General features: G+C 43.7%; 2 protein-coding genes across 2 annotated transcripts in view; one reads left to right on the plus strand and one right to left on the minus strand.

The window, feature by feature from the left end:
• Positions 1-18582, plus strand: part of STS (steroid sulfatase) — a 186108-nt gene that overhangs the window by 19224 nt on the left and 148302 nt on the right.
• LOC116747750 (high mobility group protein B1-like) lies at positions 10997-13884 on the minus strand. The gene has a single exon (XM_032620278.1). The coding sequence runs from the start codon at positions 13118-13120 to the stop codon at positions 12689-12691; it is 432 nt and encodes a 143-aa protein (XP_032476169.1). The 5' UTR covers positions 13121-13884; the 3' UTR covers positions 10997-12688.

Consider the following 18582-nt stretch of genomic DNA (forward strand, 5'->3'; position numbering starts at 1 on the left):
GACCCAACGCAGCCAAAAAGAAAGAAATAAAAAATTTATTAAAAAAAAAAAACTTGGGTGCAAGTTCCTTCTGTATAATGTATGGTGTATGTGTGTTATGTGTAAATAAAACTGCACAAGCTCAGAGCTGTGTAATAAGTTAAGCAGCATAGATGGATCCAACAGTTATAGTCAATATATTTTGTTCTTTTGTGGGCACTTTTCAATCGGATATGTTTGTTGGCGGCCGTCATATGCACATATAAAGAAATAACATTTAAGAAGCATGTTTCAGCCCCATTTACCCTGGAAGGGCTTCAGGGACAATCATTTCCCATGACTCCCCCCTCCTGGAGTAATGAGAACGTCATTTAAAGGAAGGTGATTTACTACAGCTCAATTTTGGACTTAATGATAAAGCAATAACTTCAAGCCCCGAAAAACAGTATAGCAAGGACAAGGCTGTGATTAGCCCAGCTCATGACGCACGGGCAATGCATGATAATTAAAAACCACAAATGACCAAAAACACCCACCCTGAAATGACTCAGGATTTTACGTCTTCCTCTGCTGATCAGCCACTGTCCACCTTATTTGTAGCACCAGAGGAAGCGTATGTGAGTGGGGTCCACACGCGTGTTGCCCCTTTTCTGCCCGAGAACCTTCCTTTTAGTCTCCACAGAGTGTCTCAGGACTAGAGCTAGGAGAGTGCTTGTGATATTCTAGCATTGCTGGGCTTTGTTGTCATTTTTTATTGAAGGATAGTTGATGTACCATGTTGTGTTAATTTCTGCTGTACAGCAAGGGGATTCAGTTATACATATATATCTGTTCTTTTTCATATTCTTTTTCCATTATGGTTTATCCAGGATATGGACTATAGTTCCTTGTGCTGTACAGTAGGACCTTGCTGTCTATCCATCCTGTACATAATAGTCAGCATTTCTGAGCTTTAGAAGGTGGCACTGGCTTGTTGGAGGATAGCTGAGCCCATCCTGAGCTGCAGAGCTGCAGAGCTGCAGAGCTGAACCTGTACATCCAGAATGCACGCACTTGATCCCGTGCAGAGACAATAGTAGATGACTGTAGATAGTAATAGGCCAGCTGCACAGTGGATCCTGAGGTTCCAGGCCCCGTCCAGGTAAAGAGATGACCCTCCCACGAACGCCATATTGCTCTGGTCCCAGTTGCCTGATTTGCACTGAGATGCGAGTTCCTCTAGTTAATGCCCTAAGGACCAAGCCTTGGTCTTTACAGTCCGTCTTGGAGAATGAGTCACTGCTTCCTAGTCTTTGACTGACTGCATCATGCCCTAGTCCTAGGGTAGAATTTTCCACCAACCCTCTCTCCACTGGCCTCTCCTCTGCAGAGTCCAAAGTGAGGAGATGTGCCCAGTTTTATCTTGAGGGTTACTTTGGTGGTCACCATGATGAGAAGGATGTCAGACATCACCTAGGTTCCACCTTGAACAGTTTCATTACTATGCCTCTGCAAGTCTTAATAAAACAAAACCCCTGCTTCTCCTGGTCTCAGAGCACAGTGGTTTACATAGTACTATCAAGTGCAATCTTTTCACTGCCATTCTCTAAAGTTAGCTCAAAAGGAGCCTTTATTTATGTTCTAGCCACCGTGTCCTGGTCCATTATCTTGTGACTAACCTGGCCTGGAACGCAGCAGAAGAGAGAGCCAATGCTCCAGGCTCGTTATATACTTTTCCGAGGTTGCACGGCTAGCTTGGGACCTGACTCCAAGGCCTCTTTCCACTTACTAAGATAAATCCTTCTGGGGGATTTTTTTTTTTTTAACATCTTTATTGGAGTATAATTGCTTTACAATGGTATGTTAGTTTCTGCTCTATAACAAAGTGAATCAGCTATATGTCTACAGATATCCCCATATCTCCTACCTCTTGCATCTCCCTCCCACCCTCCCTATCCCACCCCTCTAGGTGGTCACAGAGCATTGAGCTGATCTCCCTGTGCTGTGCGGCTGCTTCCCACTAGCTATCTGTTTTACATTTGGTAGTGTATATATGTCCATGCCACTCTCTCACTTCGTCCCAGCTTACCCTTCCCCCTCCCCATGGCCTCAGGTCCATTCCCTACGAGGTCTGTGTCTTTATTCCTGTCCTGCCCCTAGGTTCTTCAGAACCTTTTTTTTTTTCATTCCATATATATGTGTTAGCATATGAGATTTGTTTTTCTCTTTCTGACTTACTTCACTCTGTATGACAGACTCTAGGTCCATCCACCTCACTACAAATAACTCAATTTCGTTACTTTTTATGGCTGAGTAATGTTCCATGGTATATATGTGCCACATCTTATTTATCCATCCATCCATTGATGGACACTTAGGTTGCTTCCGTGTCCTGGCTATTGTAAATAGAGCTGCAGTGAACATTGTGGTACATGACTCTTTTTGAATTATGGTTTTTCTCAGGGTATCTGCCCAGTAGTGGGATTGCTGGGTCGTATGGTAGTTCTATTTTGAGTTTTTTAAGGAACTTCTATACTGTTCTCCATAGTGGCTGTATCAATTTACATTCCCACCAACAGTGCAAGAGGGTTCCCTTTCCTCCACACCCTCTTCAGCATTTATTGTTTGTAGATTTTTTGATGATGGCCATTCTGACTGGTGTGAGGTGATACCTCATTGTAGTTTTGATTTGCATTTCTCTAACGATTAGTGATGTTGAACATTCTTTCCTGTGTTTGTTGGCCACCTGTATATCTTCTTTGGAGAAATGTCTATTTAGGTCTTCTGCTCATTTTTGGATTGGGTTGTTTGTTTTTTTGATATTGAGCTGCATGAGCTGCTTGTATATTTTGGAGATTAATCCTTTGTCAGTTGCTTCATTTGCAAATATTCTCTCCCATTCTGAGGGTTGTCTTTTCATCTTGTTTGTGGTTTCCTTTGCTGTGCAAAAGCTTTTACGTTTCATTAGGTCCCATGTGTTTACTTTTGTTTTTATTTCCATTACTGTAGGAGGTGGGTCAAAAAGGATCTTGCTGTGATTTATGTCATAGAGTGTTCTGCCTATGTTTTCCTCTAAGAGTTTGATAGTGTCTGGCCTTACATTTAGGTCTTTAATCCATTTGGAGTTTATTTTTGTGTATGGTGTTAGGGAGTGTTTTAATTTCATTCTTTTACATGTAGCTGTCCAGTTTTCCCAGCACCACTTATTGAAGAGGCTGTCTTTCCTTCATGGAATACTTTTGCCTCCTGTATCAAAGATAAGGTGACCATATGTGTGTGGGTTTATCTCTGGGCTTTCTATCCTGTTCCATTGATCTATCTTTCTGTTTTTTTGCCAGTACCATAGTGTCTTGATTACTGTAGCTTTGCAGTATAGTCTGAAGTCAGGGAGCCTGATTCCTCCAGCTCCATTTTTCTTTCTCAAGATTGCTTTGGCTATTCGGGGGTTTTTGTGTTTCCATAGAAATTGTGAAATTTTTTGTTCTAGTTCTGTGAAAAATGCCAGTGGTAGTTTTGATAAGGGTTGCATTGAATCTGTAGATTGCTTTGGGTAGTATAGTCATTTTCACAGTGTTGATTCTTCCAGTCCAAGAACATGGTATATCTCTCCATCTGTTTGTATCATGTTTAATTTCTTTCATCAGTGTCTTATAGTTTTCTGAGTACAGGTCTTTTGCCTCCTTAGGTAGGTTTATTCCTAGGCATTTTATTCTTTTTGTTGCAGTGGTAAATGGGAGTGTTTCCTTAACTTCTGTTTCAGATTTTTCATCATTATTGTATAGGAATGCAAGAGAGTTCTGTGCATTAATTTTGTATCCTGCTACTTTACCAGATTCATTGATTAGCTCTAGTAGTTTTCTGGTAGCATCTTTAGGATTCTCTATGTATAGTATGTTATCTGCAAACAGTGGCAGTTTTACTTCTTTTCTGATTTGGATTCCTTTTACTTCTTTTTCTTCTCTGATTGCTGTGGCTAAAACTTCCAAAACTATGTTGAATAATAGGGGTGAGAGTGGGTATCCTTATCTTGTTCCTGATCTTAGTGGAAATGGTTTCAGTTTTTCACCATTGAGAATGATGTTGGCTGTGGGTCTGTCATATATGGCCTTTATTATGTTGTTAGTTCCCTCTATGCCTGCTTTCTGGAAAGTTTTTATCATAAATGGGTGTTGAATTTTGTCAAAAGCTTTTTCTGCATCTATTGAGATAACCATACGGTTTTTATCCTTCAGCTTGTTAATATGGTGTATCACATTGATTGATTCGTGTATATTGAAGAATCCTTGCATTCCTGGGATAAACCCCACTTGATCATGGTGTATGATCCGTTTAATGTGCTGTTGGATACTGTTTGCTAGTATTTTGTTGAGGATTTTTGCATCTATGTTCATCAGTGATATTGGCCTGTAGTTTTCTTTCTTTGTGACATCCTTGCCTGGTTTTGGTATCAGGGTGATGGTGGCCTCGTAGAATGAGTTTGGGAGTGTTCCTCCCTCTGCTGTATTTTGGAAGAGTCTGAGAAGGTTAGGTGTTAGCTCTTCTCTAAGTGTTTGATAGAATTCTCCTGTGAAGCCATCTGGTCTTGGGCTTTTGTTTGTTGGAAGATTTTAAATCACAGTTTCAATTTCAGTGCTTGTGATTGGTCTGTTTATATTTTCTGTTTCTTCTTGGTTCAGTTTCGGCAGGTTGTGCTTTTCTACGAATTTGTCCATTTCTTCCAGGTTGTCCATTTTATTGGCACATAATTGTTTGTAGTAATCTCTCATGATCCTTTGTATTTCTGCAGTGTTAGTTGTTACCTCTCCTTTTTCATTTGTAATTCTATTGATTTGAGTCTTCTCCGTTTTTTTCTTGATAAGTCTGGCTAATGGTTTATCAATTTTGTTTATCTTCTCAAAGAACCAGCTTTTACTTTTATTGATCTTTGCTATTGTTTCCTTCATTTCTTTTTTATTTATTTCTGATATGATCTTTATGATTTCTTTCCTTCTGCTAGCTTTGGGGTTTTTCTGTTCTTCTTTCTCTAATTGCTTTACGTGTAAGGTTAGGTTGTTTATTTGAGATGTTTCCCAGGGGACTATTTACGGTAGCAGGGTAATGTGTCAGCTGAGGGGCAAATACATGAGGTCCTGGAGGAATCTTCAAAGTAGGCAGCGTGGAACCCCGTGAGCTCTGTGATCCAGCAGCAAGGGCATAAAAGAAGAGGAGGGGGCTTGGGAAGAGGTTTCTTTGGCATTAGCCCTGTGCCCCTCCCTATGGAAGGGTGGGCTTCTTGCTTCACCCCAGCCCTGTGAGGCTTCAGCGAGACCCCTTAGAGAGGATGAGGCCTGATTCTGCATCTCTGGTGCCCCATGGGCCTGACTCCTGCCTGAATTTCCAGGGAGGGGGCTGTGCTGGTAGAGGCTGGGCTTCCCAAGGCTCTCAGCGATGCACAGCTAGCTGACCTTGGTGGCCCATGGGGACCAGCAGGGAGGGAGTCTTGCCACCATTTGGACTTCTGCTCCTGGGGGGTGGGGGGGACTCCAGCTGAGAAGGAACTGCAGCCACACCCTCCCCCTACTCCCTACTCCCCCAGTCTCAGGACTTGTCAATGGGGTGGAATCCAGCTGGGACAGGTCCCATGAACTCGTAGGAATGCACTTCAGAGGAAGGATCAGCCCTTCCCGTGGCCTGAAGCCATCTCTGGACAGTACCAGCTGCAGGGGGATGATCTGCCCCTTTGACCTTATCTTTCCCTCCACGTTCCTTGCTGGGAGGGACAGGAGAGCAGCCAGAGGTGCAGTGAGTGATCCATGAAGACACCAGAAGCTCTTTCCTCATTCTCTCCCTTCCCAGACCACCAAAACCACGCGTTCACTCATGGTGACTTACCCTGGAATTAAACCTGCAGCTTTAGAGTTGCACTAGGCGTTGAGTTTGGGGCTTTAAAGCATTCAGTGCCCAGCAGCGTCCCCAGACGTGCTGGAATTTTGGCCTCTGATACTGTGAACCGTCTCTGCAACGAGTAAGTTTTATAGAGACATCCCACCCCCCCTCTAAGACCAGAATTCACCTTTTTTTTTTTTTTTTTTTTTGCGGTACACGGGCCTCACACTGTTGTGGCCTCTCCCGTTGCGGAGCAACAGGCTCCGGACGCGCAGGCTCAGTGGCCACGGCTCACGGGCCCAGCCGCTCCGCGGCATGCGGGATCTTCCCAGACCGGGGCACGAACCCGTGTCCCCTGCATCGGCAGGTGGACTCCCAACCACTGCACCACCAGGGAAGCCCTAGATGTCACCTTTTGATGGTGTCAGAGTCATGCTTATTCAGGTTAAAATAGTTTTTCAGGTTTCACCATACTATCGTCCTGGGTTTCCATGAAGAATGGGAAATACGTCAGCAGCCGCTACATTATGTATTAATTATGTGAGTGCCTGCCAAGAGCCAGAGGCACACAATTAAAACCAAGTAAGGTTTTATTTATTGACGTGGAAAACAAAGGTGGAGATTTAGTCTTTCCTTTTTTCTTTAACCTAAACAAAACGAAATAATGATGGATGGGAGGGGACAGGTGAAAGGAGAAACGCTGACAGTTATCTTTCCCGGGGTACACGTGTCCCCCAGACGTGTGGGCTGAGGCATCCGGGCTCACTTCCTCTGTGCTGCTTTCTGTCCACCAGGCTCAGGGCTGCCCGGCCAACTTCCCCACCCTTGGTGTTGGCCGGGAATGCCTTCCTCGGGGCTCTGTGTGCCGCGTGCCGGGGGAGCGAGACACGTGATAGTCAGGGATGCAGGGCTGCTGTGCTGCGGGCCGTGCACAGGGCATCCGGAACGCAGCACCAGCTGCGCATGGCCTCACCCGCACCCCGGTGCCTCCCAGCGGGGGAGCAGTTGTCCCCACGTGTGACGCCCACCTCCCCACTGCTTTCCAGCACCCTCAGCTTCTCCGCCCACACGTGTGCACCTGCCACACCTGCCTGCTGCGCACAGTGGCGTGGACACTCCCGTGCACACACGAGATGCTCTGAGTACACGTCCGCTTTTTCTCCCCTCTCCCACTTCAGGGTGCCAGCAGGAAAAGAAAGATCGCGGTGCAGTATTCAGAAATGATAGGCATGTCCGTTTGATTACTGCCAAGGTGTGATTGATCATTTCGGGAAGCCCACCTCCCCTCTGATTTATAGATGAGACACTAGGGGCCTGAGGGAGGACCACGTGAAGAAACACAGGTGTTGAGTAACTTTTTTATGAGAGCTTCGCCAGCTATCCGGTGATGACTTTACAGCCTGTGATATAAGTCCATATAACTTCCCCGGGCTGCCCAATGAGTATTCAAAGCCCGGAGTTCTTGGCTGGGGTGCTGTCCAGTGCAGTCAGTGGAAAAGCTGTGTGAGGTCCCTAAGGTCAAGGCACCTTCTCTGTGTGCCGGAGAATAGCTCTGTCTGAAAGCCTCATGAGTTGATGAGTTGGATTTTTTTTTTTTTTTTTTGCTTCTGGGAATAGTTCCTTTGTCTACAGGTCCTCTTTTGTTCCTTTTCTGGAATAGTTAAATAATACATGGGGTAAGAGTTAATTACGTAAGTCGAAGGGCTAAGTGTTAGTTAGCTATGGGCAGATGGAGGTTTGAATTATCTGGCCTGGGACTAATGAAAGTTAGTATGTGTTTTATCTGGAGTGTTACCTTTTAAGAAAAAAAAATCTGTAAAACCACCTGCAACAATTGATATGTATTCATTTGTTTGTTTGCTCTGGAACAAGGAGGTCTTGTGGGAGAGGAAAGCAATTGCCTAGTAGTCTTTTATTTGATTCTTTCTGGATGAAATTCATACCTCGAAAACACCTGCGGGTAAAAACAGGAAACCTAAGAGGAAGTGAGTAAAGAGGTGCACTTTGTGCTGTAGCTTGACTCAAAAGAGAAATTGGGTCCATTAACCCTATAGCTATCAAAGTTTTAGAACCACTGCTTCTGCGCTGGATACAAGGAATATGAATAAGAAGTATTTGCCGTCAAATGTATTCCATGAAAGACGAGCGTCATTCTCAGCTTAGTACTTGCTGCTTTTCCGAAACATAATTTTGAGAAGGAGTTAATAGCAGTTCGACTTTTTTTTTTTTTTTTTTACCTTTTTTCCATGTCACATCTTTCTTTTCTTTCCTTTTTTTTCATACTTAGGAATTTGGTTGTGTTTTTTTTTTTTGGCTGCGTTGAATCTTCGTTGCTGCATGCGGGCTTCCTCTAGTTGCGGCGAGCGGGGGCTACTTTTCCTTGCGGTGCGTGGGCTTCTCATTGCGGTGGCTTCTCTTGTTGCGGAGCACCGGCTCTAGACATGCGGGCTTAAGTAGTTGTGGCACGTGGGCTCAGAAGTTGTGGCTCATGGGCTCAGTAGTTGTGGCTCACGGGCTCTAGAGCGCAGGCTCAGTAGTTGTGGAGTACGGGCTTAGTTGATCCGCGGATGTGGGATCTTCCCGGACCAGGGCTTGAACCCGTGTTCCCTGCATTGACAGGTGGATTCTTAACCACTGTGCCACCCGGGAAGTCCCACACATCTTTATTTTCTGTTCTAAATATACAAGTTCAAAGTCCGGCACGAGCCACTTGAATCCTGTGTCCTGAAAAATGACAACCAGATTTCCTACCTACTTGAGAGGCGTGTACGTCGATCACTGAGTGTGTCCTCAGGACCATGGCTTCCACCACTCCTTGTGGCTACACTGGCTGTGTTTTCGGATGTGCTGTTTATTATTCCAGTGTTTGGCCACGTAGACAGGGTTCGGCTTCTGTATAAAGGAGCTGGGTTAAACAGGGGATGAGCCTGTGGTTCAGAAATCAGCCTGTCCATTCTGCAAATGTACGTCAATTACAGAGACATCAGCCTCTGGGACAGAGTGTCCTTTGCAATGCATGCCATACATAATCTACCTGTTATGAACCAGCCAAATATATTATTTTTTCCCCCAGAGATAGATGCTAAGAAGTGCATGTAACCCCCCCATTCAGCCTCACCCTCCACGTTTCCCTTGTGAATGAATGATTGGAATGAATTACTTTACTTTACTTCTTATCCAGGTATCCGCAGGTTTCCTGTCCACATCAGTTTTGCCCTTTGTGCTCACCCTTGCAGATTGAATCAGAGGGCTGCTAGAAACAATTGCCTTCCAAGATGATGTTACTAAAAATGGTGAAACTATTTTACTGAAAGATTACTCCGCGGCCTGGTTATTTGCCATAGGGCACTCTGTGTGTTCAGTAAACCCATGGCAATACCTGACAGATTATTCCTATGAATTGGTGTCTCCAGGGTCATTCATATTTCCCAACTGAGGTATTGCCCCATATTCATTTATAATGAGATTTTAATATAACAGCTGGTGCCATCAGGATTCAGAACTGTAAAAGCTTTCACTGCGTGGGAAAAAAAAAAAAAGATATAAAGTCTCCCTCTATTTGTATTTAAAAGCGAAACAGTAAATGTCAGGCATCCCTTAAAAGGCTGGATGAAACAGGCATTAAAAGTTTATGGGTAAAAATCCTAAGCCGTGTTCTGCAGACCAGTCGCCACCTCTGTTGTTTTCTTTGCTTCTTGTCTTCTGATTAAAATCCCCACTTTGTTTGGATATTAACCTTGTAAAACTCTATCAGTCAGTCAGTGAACTCTTACCTAGGACCCCTGGGATCCAGGTAAAAAAAGGTGTAGCAGGGCTTCCCTGGTGGCGCAGTGGTTGAGAGTCCGCCTGCCGATGCAGGGGACACGGGTTCGTGCCCCGGTCCGGGAAGATCCCACATGCCGCGGAGCGGCTGGGCCCATGAGCCATGGCTGCTGAGCCTGCGCGTCCGGAGCCTTTGCTCCACAACAGGAGAAGCCACAGCAGTGAGAGGCCCGCATACCGCAAAAAAAAAAAAAAAAAAAAAAAAAGGTGTAGCAATGATGAAACACAATTGCAGTCTCACCTCCAAGGCTGTCCAAGATGGAAAACAAAACTCCGGAAATGCTGCAAGTGCCAGTGTCAGGGATCATTAAATGCCTCTCATGAGCATCAAGTGCTGGGCTCAGCTGGGCTCAGCTAGGGCAGCCGGCTTGACTGTCAGCTATGGTAGGAAGCCTGCAGGTGAGACTGAATGGGTCCCAGGTCCAGTGTTCCTCTTTAGTGGTTCCAGGATGGGGGAGTTGTCTTGTCTCCAGATAGATGGAGAGTTGGGGTGGGGAGGTCTCCTTTACAGTTAATTTGTCTACCCCAGGGTTTCTCAGCTGCAGAACTGGAAGACGCTTTGCTGTAGGGACTGACCTGTGCGTGGAGGATGTTTAGGACCCACCTGCTAGATGGCAGTATCAACCCCCCTCCCAAATGTGACAACCAGACTTGTCTCCAGGTGTCGCCCCATGTCCCTTCAGCTCCAGATGACAACCACTGACCTACAATAAGCATTTAAAATGCACAAGGCACTATTCACAATAGCCAAGACATGGAAGCAACCCAAGTGCCCATCAACAGACGGTTGGATAAAGAAGATGTGGTACATATATACAATGGAATATTACTCAGCCATAAAAAAGAATAAAATATTGCCATTTGCAGCCACATGGATGGACCTAGAGTGTCTTATGCTTAGTGAAATAAGTCAGACAGAGGAAGACAAATACTCTATGATGTCACATGTATGTGGAATCTCAAAAATAATACAAATGAATGCACATGCAAAACAGACACAGAAAACAAACTTATGGTTACTAAAGGGGAGAGGGACGTTGGAGGGACAAACTGGGGGTATGGGATTAACAGATACAGACTACTCTATATAAAATAGGTAAGCAACAAGGATTTACTGTATAGCACGGGGAATTACAGCCATTCTCTTGTAATAACCTGTAATGGAATATAATCTGCAAAAACCCTGAATCACGATGGTCTGCACCTGAAATTAACACAACATTGTAAATCAACTATACTTCATAAAACAATAGAGTGAAATGCATCAGTCAGAGCTTTGCGGTGGAGCAGGGTTCCTCAGCCTGGGCACCACAGTGCTGACTTTTGGGGCTGCATCATTCTTTTATCGTTTTTTAAAACCTCTGCAATTATTAGTTTATTAGTATCATCCAGGACTCAGATGTTCAGTATTCCTCCTGAAGTTACATAAAACAAATGCAAATGGAAAGAATCCAAGTCAAAATTATATAACAAAACAGCACTCCATCACAAAAGCGTGTAAAATTGCAAGAACGCTATTTTAAAACACTGGCACTTTAAGAGAACGATAATCTCAAAAACGACAAAATTGCCAAATTGTTCCCTAAACTGTTAAGCAGATAAACATATGACCCTGATGAATGAGCTTGAGTGTTGTGAAGAAAAATCAAATTCAGATAAATCAGGTAATTCACACTGAAATACAAAGCTTGTCTTCTTCCCTCATGTCTATTTCATTTATAAAGGGGCAAACCATAATATAGGAAAATATACCTGATTTAAAATGTGGTATACGATTTTAAAAGTTGGCCCAATTAATTAAAAAGACCTTTAATGGAGGATCTCAAGTTTCCTAAACAATCCATATTTAGATAAATAGGAGAAGACATTTACAGCCAGCACTTTTTCTCCAGAGCCTTTGTTGGGACTTTGTCAACAACCAGAAAAAAAAACCGTAATATGGCAGTCTTGCATTTTAAGCTCACGCTTTTGAGGATACGTTCTCAGTCTTAAATGTGGGAACTGCAAATATAACTGCCATTACATGGTAATGGGAGTTAAAGGATGTAGAGTCCTCATGTAAAGATCAGAACATACTTTTCTATTAGTCCTTCAAGGACAGACTTTCAAAATGTTCGATTCTAATAATCCCGTGCTGTGAGTAGATTAGTTACTCTTCACTTTGTAAATGAACCTGGGCTATGTGACATCTGATATCCACCGATCAAGATTTGAGTTTTAGTTATGGATGAAAACTGTCTCAATTAAACTTTTATTACCCTCATCATGAGTATGCAGGGTGCATATGCGCGAAAGCTTTTTATCAGCTAACTCTACGAAAGATAAACACTGTAGTAATTCGTGTGATCCAAAATGGGCAAAAGCAAAAGCCTAGCTTCCCCTTAGGAAGAAACTTTTCAGACCTATGAAAAGGACAACAATACTAATAAAAAGAATTGTGTTTACTTAGAAGCATGTTCAGAATGTCAACAAAACAGCTGCAGCTTTTCTTTTTTTTGCAATTACAGGGGGGTATTCAGTTAACAGAACAACAATTATTTCATATAAGCTGCATCCGAGACAGCCGAAGATGAAAAAACTACCATCCCCATATATAAGTAATTTGTGCTGTGCGCCAACAAGAACCTGCTTTAAATTTCCATGCCAATTTACAACCCCCATACTGTACCAGGCAAGGTTAGTGGCTATTGAAAATACCACCAGGACAGGGCTATCTAAAGACACATTCGGTAGTGTGTTAACTATACAAAAAAAGACACTGTACAGTTTAAAAGAAAATCTTACACAGCCTTACATTTCAATATTTTTTCTTTAAAAGGAGTGAGTTGTGTACAGGGGAGTTAAATGCTTTATAGACCAGGAAATAAAAAACTGCGCTGGAACCAACTTATTCATCATCATCATCATCTTCCTCCTCTTCCTTCTTTTTCTTGCTTTTTTCAGCCTTGACGACTCCCTTTTTTGCTGCCTCAGGCTTCCCTTTAGCTCCGTTTGCAGCAATATCCTTTCCTTAGTTTTCCTTCAGCTTAACAGCCGTCTTCTCCTAAGGCTGCTTGTCATCTGCAGCAGTGTTTTTCCACATCTCTCCCAGTTTCTTTGCAACATCGCCGATGGATAGGCCAGGATGCTCTCCTTTGATTTTTGGACGATACTCAGAACAAAACAAGAAAAACGCCGAAGGAGGCCTCTTGGGTGCATTGGGATCCTTGAACTTCTTTTCTGTTTCCCCTTTAGGAGGGATATAAGTTCTCATTTCTCTTTCATAACGGGCCTTGTCCGCTTTTGCCATGTCTTCAAACTTTCCTTTCTCTTTAGCAGACGTGGTCTTCCACCTCTCTGAGCACTTCTTAGAAAACTCTGAGAAGTTGACGGAAGCATCTGGGTGCTTCCTCTTGTGCTCCTGCCGGCAAGTTTGCACAAAGAATGCATATGATGACATTTCGCCTCTCGGCTTCTTAGGATCTCCTTTGCCCATGCTTAATTATTTTTCCTCCTGTGCGAGGCACAGAGTCGCCCAGTGCCTGTCCGGCTCTCACTTGCCCTGGCGCTGTCTCTATGGAGCTCAGTGTACGGCAGTCCCGCATCATTCTTTGATGTGGGATTGTCCTGTGCACCGCAGGGGGTTGAGAACACCTCCACCCTGGTCCAAACCTTGCTGAAGGCTTCCTGGGGAGGCGGAGCATCCTCTGCTTAGCACCTGTGAACTGGAGACGGGAAGGAGCCCCTGGAGGCCTGACGGAAGCGGGAAGAGGGCCCCTGCGTCCTGTCTGCAGCTCTTCCCCCAGGTTTCCTAGCAGCTCTTCACTCTTGCTGGAGGACGCCCCAGCTTGTCCGAGCTGAGTCACTGGGCCAGGGTTTCCTGGGTCCCTACGTGCCACCTCTGTCACAGATGAGGAGACTGTGGGCTTACGTGAGTTCACGGGATTGGCCAAGACACTCTTCAGCGTAGGACGGCTTTGCCAGGGCTGACTTCTTCAATTGCTTTTCTACAGAGCCCTGCCTTCCGATCCACAGCCCTTTGTCTGTAACCAGAAAGAAAAGAAAGAGATTGGAAGCCCAGTGTCTGGCAGCAACGCTTGTTCTGAACCAAGGAATGTAAAACTGATGTACCGTTGAATAGTCTTTCTTTAGCAGACAGAATGCAAATATTCATCGTGTTTATCGCTGCAGAACCATTAATATGTGTGATTGCAGGTTGCTTTCTAAACCTTTGCTCAAGGTACATGGATTACATGATATATTTGAAGATATAGTATGTGTGTGTGTGTATATATATATATATATATATATATGAAGGTAATGGTACATATATACGTATATAGATATCTATATATATGAAGGTAATGGTGAACATATACACATATAGATGCATTATGTCTATATATATGAAGGTAATGGTACATATATACGTATATAGATATCTATATATATGAAGGTAATGGTGAACATATACACGTATAGATGTATTATGTCTATACATATGAAGGTAATGGTGAACATATACACGTATAGATGTATTATACCTATATATATGAAGGTAATGGTGAACATATGCATGTATAGATGTATTATGTCTATACATATGAACGTAATGGTGAACATATACACGTATAGATGTATTATACCTATATATATGAAGGTAATGGTGAACATATGCATGTATAGATGTATTATGTCTATACATATGAACGTAATGGTGAACATATACACGTATAGATGTATTATACCTATATATATGAAGGTAATGGTGAACATATGCATGTATAGATGTATTATACCTATATATATGAAGGTAATGGTGAACATATGCATGTATAGATGTATTATACCTATACATATGAAGGTAATGGTGAACATATACACGTATAGATGTATTACACCTATATATATGAAGGTAATGGTGAACATATGCATGTATAGATGTTTTATACATATATATATGAAGGTAATGGTGAATATATACACGTATAGATGTATTATACCTATATATATGAAGGTAATGGTGAACATATACACGTATAGATGTATTATATCTATACATATGAAGGTAATGGTGAACATATACACGTATAGATGTATTATGTCTATACATATGAAGGTAATGGTGAACATATACATGTATAGATGTATTATACATATATATGAAGGTAATGGTGAACATATACACATATAGATGTATTATGTCTATACATATGAAGGTAATGGTGAACATGTATAGATGTATTATACCTATATATATGAAGGTAATGGTGAACATATACACATATAGATGTATTATATCTATACATATGAAGGTAATGGTGAACATATACACGTATAGATGTATTATATCTATACATATGAAGGTAATGGTGAACATATACACGTATAGATGTATTATACCTATATATATGAAGGTAATGGTGAACATATGCATGTATAGATGTTTTATACATATATATATGAAGGTAATGGTGAACATATATACGTATAGATGTATTATACCTATATATATGAAGGAAATGGTGAACATATGCATGTATAGATGTTTTATACATATATATATGAAGGTAATGGTGAATATATACACGTATAGATGTATTATACCTATATATATGAAGGAAATGGTGAACATATGCATGTATAGATGTTTTATACATATATATATGAAGGTAATGGTGAATATATACATATATATTCCAGTTTTATTGAGTGACAGATCTATAGATATTCCAGTCTTACTCAGATATCGTTGACCTTAACACCGTACACCTTTCAGATGTACAACGCAGTGATTTGCTGTACCATGTGTACTGTCAAATGATGAGCACCGTAATTTTAGTGACCATCCATCACCTCGCGCGGTTACGGTTCTTGGTGGTTTCAGTTGCCGAATGGTGCGTGTGACAGAATGAATGCTTTCAGTGTAGAAAACGACTGTGTCCGTTACGAGTGCCGAAAGCCGTCCTGAGGCAGCTCAGCGTTGGAGGGGGTCTTTGAATCCTTTTAATAAATTAGTTTTGATTTTTTTTTTAAAGCCATTACTTTGTAAAATCCAAAGAATTCTGAGCTCTGAAACACAGCTAGCCACACTTGTTTGTGTCATTTTGAGACTGAGGACTTGGGGTTGTAAATTGCCAGCAGGGCAGGGTTCATTTTTAGCTTGTGGTGACTTTGAACATCAGATGGTGTTTGCACTATGTGGGTGTGTTTTTTTTTCCCATTTACTGTATCATCATATGCTCTCTTATACCCTCAGAAGCAGCTTCCACTGCTTAAAACCTCATGACCTTTCTGCACTGTCCAAGCTTTGCAGTAGTGTGAAAACGCTCCGAAACCTAAATGCGGCCAGAAGAGTTGGGCAGAAGGACTGTGCCTCTTGGACCCTGTGCTCAGAGCTTCTGTGCCCTGTGTGCTCAGGGGGCGGCTTCTCTCCAGCCTGTGCACCTGAAAGGCAAAGAACCCCTAACTCAGATGGACCGTGTGGGTTACGAGGGCCCAGCCTGGTGATCTGTGGCCCTGGACGTACTAAACTGAAAGGCATGTATTGACTTTGAAAAGGCCAGCTATGTGATTCCGTTAAAAAAAAAAAAAAAAGTACCAAGTCCATTTTTGGTTAATTAAGAAGAAGGGAAAATTGTCGTTTGGCGAGCAAGCCTGCATGCCTCTGCGTCAGGATTTCCCAGCCTGGGCACAGTTGATCTGTGGGCCTGGGCGATTCTTTGTCGTGGGATGGGTCTTGTGCATCGTGGGATGTTTAGGCGCATCTTTGGACACCATCCCGGAGATGCCAGTAGCACCTGCTCTGTTGTGAGAACCAGAATGACTCCAGACACCACTAACACCTCTGGGGGGTGGGGCTGGGGGCGGGCGTTGGGGACGAGCTGCAGAGTCACCCCTCGTTGACAACCACCGGGCTAGAAGAAGCATTTAAGAATTAGTAAGACAGAGCTTGGACTGAGAGCACGATGCGCCACCTTGGCACGAATGATACCTGGGGCAGGATCGTTCTTTTGTTGGCAGTGCATTGTGGGATATTCATGTGCATCCCTGGCTTCTACACACTGGATGCCGGTGGGTAGAAGGTCACAGCTTGTGAGCACAGCTGTGTTGCTTGTGGAGCAATGCCCACAAGCTGTGACAACCAAAAAACTGTGTCCGGCCAGTGCCACCTGTCCCCCAGAAGACAAAGTAACTGGGGCTTGACAGTCGTTGGTCTAGGCGGATCTTATATTACAGGTGGGAAAAAATAAATATGTGTTCTATAGGTAGTGTTGGGGCCAAGAGTTTTCCTGCCCCACCATCTTGTCACCCATCGCCTGGGTGACTCATCCAAAGGGGTGTCCAAAGCCATTTGTCTTCCTGGGCATGCCGGGTCATGTCACATAATTGACATCTCCTGAGGCAGACTCATCACGGTCGGCAGCACGCAATCGAGTCCAGGAACTTCTAATTGCAAATGAGTCCAGGTGAGGAGTTCATTAATCAAGGAGGTGATAGTCATAACTATCTAGAGCTAGAGGGTGCACCCTCAGGTTTTTTTGGTTGGAAGTGACAGAAACTCAACGCCCCCTCACTCAAACCCAGAAAGGGAGTTTTTCAGTTGCACAGATGGGAGGGAGGCTCACAGCATCAGAGGAAGAGCCCCAGGAACCAGGACCGTTAGGCCTTAAGGAGCTGAAAATTCTTTGTAAGTCCGACTGATACGACTTGTCACTGCTGTCTGTGGCTGCTGGTGGAGGGGGCCACTGCATCTGAGAGTTGCTGGTTTTGCATCCTGGTTAAATGCAGTGGTGTTATTACCATTTTATGTACATTTGGGAGTGGATGTTTTGGTAGTTATCCATCACTGGATACAAATTACCGCACATTTAAGGGCTTAGAACAACATCCATTGATTATCTCCGTGTCTGTGGGTCAGGTGTCCCCACATGGCTTACCTGGCTCGTCTGCTCACGACGGTCTTTACAAGCCTGCAAAATATTGGCCACAGTCGTATTATCACCTGAAAGCTTGGGATCCCCTTCTGAGCTCATTCAACAGCTTGGCAGAATCTAGTTCCCTGTGGTTGTAGGACTGGGACCCTCAGCTCCTAGGGGCCACCCCTCCCTATAGGCATTTCACACCACGACTGTTCGTTCCATCCAGGCCAGGAGGATTGCAAATCCTCTGCTTGGAGTCTGTTTCCAAGGGATCACCTGATTAGGCCAGGCCTACCCACTTCAGTCTCCTCGTTGAGTTGCACGAAGTTGATTAGAGGCCTCGATCATATTCCTTCACTTTTGCCAAGTCCTACATCTCAGGCCCCCCTCACACACACACACACATCCTCAAGAGGAGAAGATCACACAAAGATGTGGGTACCAAGAGGTGGGAGCCATGGAGGCTATCTTAGAATCCTGCCTACGACAGATGCCTTTTTGTGGCAGGACCTGGGAGCCTAAATAGGATTTGGAAAATAGGTCTCTCTGGACGGCCCTTGCCTCCCTACACCCAGTAGACCCTAGTGACATCCTTCTTCTGTGATCCTAGCTACCAGGTCAGCTCTCCCCTGCCCCCAGCCCCGTTCAGTCCACCCAGGCCTTACAGCAGAAAGTGTTCTCTTATTGGTTGGAAGTTATCACTCCACTGCTGTCTGTGTAGTCCTTTCTTCTGTCCTTACGCAGAAGGTTCATTGGACCCTAGTCTCTGGTCCCTGGGCCACGCTGGTGGGCCCAGATTGTCACCAGCGGTGACCTACAGTCCTGTTTGCGTTCACAGTGGGGGGTTGGCGTTTGTCCACATCTCAGTTTGAGGCTGGAACATCGTGCTGGTGAAATCAGAAGACTTGGTGGTGTTTTTTTAAAAAGTAAACTTCAGCTTGATGTTTCTTTTTTAACGCTTTTTAAAAAAAACTTGGGGTAAAATTCAGCAAATTGCATATTAACCGTTTTAAAGTGTGTAATTCAGAGGCATTTA

The sequence above is a fragment of the Phocoena sinus genome, chromosome X (genome assembly GCF_008692025.1).
Source record: "Phocoena sinus isolate mPhoSin1 chromosome X, mPhoSin1.pri, whole genome shotgun sequence".
NCBI classification, from domain to species: domain Eukaryota; kingdom Metazoa; phylum Chordata; class Mammalia; order Artiodactyla; family Phocoenidae; genus Phocoena; species Phocoena sinus.